Source organism: Musca vetustissima, unplaced genomic scaffold, assembly GCF_032173495.1.
Source record: "Musca vetustissima isolate MV318-11 ecotype Yass unplaced genomic scaffold, APGP_CSIRO_Mvet_v1 utg324889, whole genome shotgun sequence".
Lineage (NCBI taxonomy): Eukaryota > Metazoa > Arthropoda > Insecta > Diptera > Muscidae > Musca > Musca vetustissima.
Window position 1 is genome coordinate 19,222 of NW_026879292.1, and position 6,985 is coordinate 26,206.

Consider the following 6,985-nt stretch of genomic DNA (forward strand, 5'->3'; position numbering starts at 1 on the left):
TGCATAAAATATGTCCGGCATTGTGGTAATGGTACACATGCCACACCTCATCAGTTGCCCAGCCAAACCCCACTCAGCTAAAGCCAACTCCAATATGTACACAAACTGTACAGGTCGCTGCATTTTTAATGCTCAAGTTCGAAGCCGAACATGATTGAGAGAAAACAAGTAAAAAAATGTCAGTCGGTAAAGTTCTTAGCCTAGCACAAAAAGCGCGGTATAAAAAGAAAAAAGTTAAGTATTTTGGAAACTTCCATCTCTGTTATGAACACATGCTAAATTTTGTTTCGATCTGGCAACTTCCTTTCCTCCATGTTAGTCTTGATTTAGATTAGGCGAGTTTACTTGCGCAAGTCTTTGTTTGTTGGAGAGAGGGGCAAGGGGAATAGAAATGAAAAAAAATTGCTCGTACCGACAATTTTCCGGCAATTCGTTTTCTGTATTTTGTATTTGTTGACATTTTATATAGATTTAAATGTGAAAAAACAAGAAATGGAAAAATATTTTGGAAACCGAATTGCCTTGTATAAACGCATGAAGCAAGTTCAAAAGAGAACGACAAAAATTGCCGCAAGTAAACTCGTCTAATCTAAATCAAGACTTACACAAAAACAAAATTTTACATGTGTTCATAACAGAGATGGAAGTTTCCAAAATACTTAACTTTTTTATGTTTATACCGCGCTATTTGTGCTAGACTATAAACTTTGCGAACAGCCCTCGTATACCCTCAGCCTTGCGGTTGTCTTCGGAGTTACACACAGGTTATATCATTCGTTTTATACAAGTATGTTTTTATCACAGAGGTTTCGGATTTAATGTTTATCAATTCGCCTACTATTGGTTTTGTAAATATTGAAAATGTTAATCATTTTTGGGCAGGTACCAGGAGTGGACCAATGAGTCCCATCTTCGGACTCTATCTAGGATTGGTAAATATAATTGGTTGAACAAACGTTGGTTCAAATCGGGCATTTAATTCGCCTAATATTGTATTTATAAATATTGAAAATTTTGACCCGTTGTGGGGGTGGGGGTACCAGAAGGGGTGGACCAATGGGTCCCATCTTCGGCTTGGCAAAGATAATAGGTTGTGCAAAAATTTAGTTCAGATAGTCCGTTCGCCTGATATTGGATTTATAAATATTGAAAATGTTGACCCCGTGTGGGGGTGGTACCAGAATGAGTGGACCAATGGGTCCCTAGGCTCTACGCTAAAGTTTGGCTGAAATCGGATAAATATCGAAAATGTTGAACCTTTGTGGACCAATGGGTCCCTAGTCTCTATGCTTGGTAAAGATAATAGACTGGGTAAAGTTTGGTTAAAAGTGAATAGTCCGTTCGCCTGATATTGGATTTATAAATATGGAACATTTTGACCTTTTTTGGGGGATGTACCATAGAAAGTGGACCAATGGGTCGCATATTCGGAATTGATCTAGACATGGTAAAGATAATAAGTTTTGCAAAGTTTAGTTCAAATCAGATAGTCCGTTCGCCTGATATTGTATTTATAAATATTGAAAATTTTGATTCTTTACGGGGTTGGTACCAGAAGAGGTGGACCAATGGGTCTCATCTTCGGACTTTATCTAGGCTTGGTAACGATAATATGTTGTGCAAACTTTGGTTCAAATCGGGCATTCAATTCGCCTGATATTGTATTTATAAATATTGAACATTTTGACCCGTTGTGGGGGAGGAAGGAGTGGACCAATGGGTCCCTAGGCTATTAACTTGGTAAAGATAATAGGTTGTGCAAAGTTTAATTCAAATCAGATAGTCCGTTCGCCTGATATTGGATTTTTAAATGTTGAAAATTTTGACCCGTTTGTGGGGAGGATCCTACTTGATCACGGCTTAGTAAAGCTAAGAGGTTGTAAAAAGTTTCGTTCAAATCGCATAGTCTGTTCGCATGATATTTTAAAATTATTTTTAGCACAATTTTGACCATTTTGTGGGGAAGGTACCACAATAAGTGGACCGATATTCCCCATCTTCGAACTTGGTGAGCATGTGGACAAGCCAAGATTCACATGTCTTCGTTTTAATTTTGAAAGCAACCTTCCATCATTTCAAACCAAAAACAAATTTATTAAGAAAAAACAGCAGAGCAAACATTTGAAAATCTTCAACGAATCCACAGACTTGATGTATATATTCATTTTGAAGTCTTGATGTTATTTCAGAGTACAACTCGTGTTATTCCAAATTAAACGGCGTTCCACAGTTCTATGGGGTATTTTTTGTATATTGAGTATTTTTTTTTCAAATTGTACTGCTAGTATTTAAGTTAAATGCACACGAATTCTAAAATAAAGTAATTTTTTCTTATGGAGGTTTTCCATACTTTATTTAGTTTTGTTTTTTATTTTTATTTTAAAGCAAAATCGTATATCAATTTTTTATTGTTTGATATATAACCTTAAAATATTTCTTATTGCACAGTAAAATTAATTTTAGATAAATAAAATATTTGCATTTTTTCTTTTCTTTTTGTAGACATACATCATATAACGTGTGTAAATATATTTATATATAGATAGAAAGATAGCTATTTGTTATACACATTTTTTTAGGTTACTTCTTTAACAGTTTTGTACATTTATCACAAGTACAAAATAAACACTAACGAAAGAAAAAAACATTTAATTTTTAATACTATTTTTCTGTTGTACAATTAAAAAATAATTAAATTATAGGCATTGCAGAGCATTTGATGCTTAGAAATATTTTAAAGATAGATAGCATATATATTTAAAACTAAAAAAAGTTAATATAAAAGGACATGTGTGGTATATAACAATAACAACAATAAATACAATATGAATTTTGGGTTTTAGTGATTTTTCAAATCGAATATTTCTCTTAATAAAGGTTCAACCTGTGATGGATTTACATTTAAATAGACACCAATAATAAATTGATTCAGACGTTCAACGTCTGATATTTTTTGTATTAGTTTTATAAACGCTGATTTGGCTTCGCAACCGGGATAAACAGATTCCAAATATCTTCGCAGAAGATAATAATAGGAATTCTAGAATAATTAAAAAAATTATTTAATTTTTAATAAAAACAAATGACGAGCTGCGTAAACAAACTCACCTGTTCCAATCTGATGACATCGGAATGAATAATACGCGGCCTTGTTGGTGAGAACAATACAATGGCACACATTATTAATATGATATTTTCATCCATGCGCCATTTCTCATCGAATGTGCTTATAAATTTTATATGCTCTTCGTATACATTGCCTTTGGCCAATTTCAGAACTTCAGCTCTAATATTGGACATATCTTCTTTGGTATGGGGTATCTAATTTTGTTAAAAAAAATTAATTAATTTTCACTCAAAAGAAATCTGAAAGATGTTATAATACCTTCCAAGTATTGCGATCATAGTCATATGTCATCACCGATCGCATAATCATCATTTCTGTGCATCCACCTTTTAATAAGGCCACCTGATCCTCTTGACACATATCACGAAAAGCGGCAATCTTTTTGGCCATTTTAATTAGACGTTTTATAGCAACGGCAGTTAAATTGATGACTTGTAATAACTTGGGATCCTGATTACTATCACCTGGCTGTAAATGTTTTTATATGGGGGAAAAATTCTACAAGTTTAGAAAATGTCTTTACTGGAAATGTGTTTACTTAAAAATTAATAAATTGTTCAGTATCAGCTCGAAAAACCATCTAAAAATACTGTGAATGCACCAAACAAAAAACAGCAAAATATTTTTTTTTACGGCGAAGTGTCACCCTTCCAACGAGCATAAATCTGAAATTGTTTGATCGATACTTTACGAGAAATATATCGGTACATTCATCTGCCGAAAAAATAATGGACTTTTTTCCCAACCGAATATAAACAAGTGGAAAAGTGTCAATCGGTGTTGCCGGCAGATATATACTCTCAACCTATGGTTTTCGGACTTCTTCAGAGTTACAAATAGGTTTTATTATTTTTTTATATAAGCTATATGTTCAAGGAGGTTTCGGATTTAATGTTGATCAAATTAGCTTCAAATAAAATTTACAAGTTTATATAATATCGACCCTTTTTGGGGGTGGTGAGAAGAGAGGACAGACGGGTCCCAATTTCGGACTTGGTAAAAATACTAGGTTGTGCCAAGTTTTAGTTCAAATCGGTCTTTCTGTTGGTTTGATATCGGATTTATAAATATTAAAAATTTTGACAGGTATGGGGGAGGTACCAGAAGGAGTGGACCAATGGGTCCCATCTTCGGACTTGATCTTACTTACATAGCTGGCTTATGGCAGAACGGTTGTTCTATAAGCCGAGCTTAAAAAAATCCAGGCGCGTCGGTCTTGTGCGCATCTCATCCAATTTGAAAGATCATTTTTCGAGATGTTGTCTTCTACTTGATCTTTCCATCGGATTCGTTGCAAACCCCTTCTGCGTGAACCATCACTTGGCTCGCTTTTATATGCCTTTTGAGCTGGGGGCATTTTCATCCATTCTCTCAAGGTGGCATAGCCAACGTAGTCGCTGCCAACACTATTCTCCTCCGGATTTCAAAGCTGATGTTATTAATTTTCTGTATGACGGTACCTAGGTATATAAAATCGTTCACTACCTCGAAGCTGTAGTTTTCGAGTTCCACAATTGGTCCGAGTCTACTGGATGACTTGCGCGTTGATACCATCAGCTTGGTCTTTTCGCCATTTACTGCCAATCCCACTTTGGCAGACACCTTCTCAATTCATTCAAATGTGGCTGTTACCGCTAGCAATGCTCGAACCATTATGTCGATGTCGTCGGCGTAGGCGAGTAACATATGTTGTACAGAGTGAAAATCTGGTCAGTGGTGGATTTGCCAGGCCTGAAGCCGCATTGGTGTGGTCCAATAATGCCATTGACCATTGGCTTCAGTCGTTGACACATCACGCTAGATAGCACTTTATATGCAATGGGAAGGAGACTTATTTCTCTATAGTTGGCACATATTGTCTTGTCATCTTTTTTGTTTACGGGACAAAGTATGCTGAGGTTCCAATCATTGGGCATGCATTTCTCTAGTCAAATTGTAAAAATGAGCTGGTGCATGTTCCTGACCAGCATCTAACCACCGGTCTTGAATAGTTCGGCAGATAAACCATCGGCGCATCCTGCAGTCGCGGACAATCAGCGGGTTCAAAGGGAGAGGAAATGACCTATGATCCCTGAGCTGATGAAGCGAGAATGGAGCCTCTAAATACCCATCTCAAAGGTCTGGGTGACTTCCTCTTAAAGTGACCCCCCTAACGCTGGGATGTCATGCGACCTCGTGCTCATCAGTGTTCTACGGTTTGCAGTCAGGGCCGCGACTGTATTAGAACGGAGGCTTGATGCCATGGTCGACCTCAATCCCTCACTAAAATCATATGGTATGCTATTTTTCGACTGATGCCTGTGTGGCTGCCTAGGCACCCCTCAGTGTCGAACTCAGACTTCAAAGAACCCCCATGTTGATGACCCAACCTCATCCCCTAGACCTCTCTTTTACCTCAAATCATGTGACTCTCGATGACGTGACTCTGGGACGACTCACCCTTGTCAGCCAAGGAAGACATCATGGAAACCACAGTGATTAGCACTACGGTGACGAACACCGTAGCTATCATGGTGTCTCATCAGCAAAGTGAGTCCTCCCAGATGATGAGTAGGGGTGTTAACCCTGGCGAGGTTGGGGATCCGAACTCCACCTCCATGGCCGGTAGGGACGTCGCGAGACTTCTCAGACAGTTGGCTGTCGAAGCGGAGACTGGGACTTATGAGACTCCCGTTATATATAGAGATTTAGTGTGAAGAAAGAAAATTATTTCCAGCAGTCTTTCCATAAATAACGGTTTTTGTGCAAAAAAAAAACATGGACTTAAAAGTGGCCACATATTTAAAGTGGCATATTTTATTTGGCAATTTGTGGAAACAAATAAAATTAAGAAATCTATCTAAATTGGTAAAAATTTTTACAGTGCACCTTTCATTGGGAAAAACATCCTTAATATCGAAAATAAAGGTCCGATGGTACCAGAAATTTCTAGAATTAGTAGATATAATAATTTTTAAAATTGATAAATATTTGAAATAAAAATTCAAAACATGGGGAATGATACGATTTCGAAAGGCGTTATTGAAGAAGACTGGTATCTGTTGGCAGTATATGAGAAAATGTGGATTAATAATGGCATTTATTATATCAAATCGATTGTTGGAGTAATACAAAATATATTTTGTATATTTAATTGTAAAATTTTTAATATTTATAAATCCGATATGAAGCGAATGGAAAGTTCGGATTGAACCAAACTTTGCACAACCTATTATCTGTACCAAGCCTAGACCAAGTTCAAAGATGGGACCCATTGTTCCACTTCTTATGGTACCTCCCCCACAAAGAGTAAAAATTTTTAATATTTATAAATCCGATATCAAGCGAATGGAAAGCCCAATTTGAACCAAACTTTGCACAATCTATTATCTTTATCAAGCCTAGATCAAGTCCGATGTTGAGACCCGTCTGCACTCTCCTCAAGCGCCACCCCCAAAAATGATATATATTATATAAACTTTTAAATTTTATTTGAAGCTAGTTTTATCAACATTAAATCCGAAAACCATAGGCTAAGTGTATATCTGTCGACAACAACAACAACGACTGTTTTTATATAAATAACACTCTTTTACTTGTTTTCAAATTGATGTTGTCGTTGGTTGTTTCAAAATTATTTCATTGGGAAAATCACCCTTATATAGTGTGCCCGATTACCTTTTTCTCTTCGATTTTTTTTAATCACTATTATTTTTTTAATTTTTGATGTAGAAATTGCTTTAATTCTTCCAATTATTTTAATCATTAATTTTTCTAATATTATATGTTGAACAATTACATCAATTATTTTTATTTTAATTCTATTATTAGGACTTTATCATGAATGAAATCAAGGTATATTAAATTGATCAAATTAAT

The 6,985-nt window shown here is 35.8% G+C and overlaps 1 protein-coding gene across 1 annotated transcript; it reads right to left on the reverse strand.

Annotated features, from left to right (window-relative positions):
* Positions 1 to 2,839: 2,839 nt before the first annotated feature.
* Positions 2,840 to 5,639, reverse strand: LOC133324108 (nuclear hormone receptor HR96-like). Its single transcript, XM_061532993.1, has 4 exons — positions 5,567 to 5,639; positions 3,386 to 3,591; positions 3,109 to 3,321; positions 2,840 to 3,040 (listed from the first exon to the last, which is right to left on the reverse strand). Exons 1-4 carry the CDS (start codon positions 5,637 to 5,639, stop codon positions 2,840 to 2,842), a joined length of 693 nt encoding a protein of 230 aa, XP_061388977.1.
* Positions 5,640 to 6,985: the final 1,346 nt, after the last annotated feature.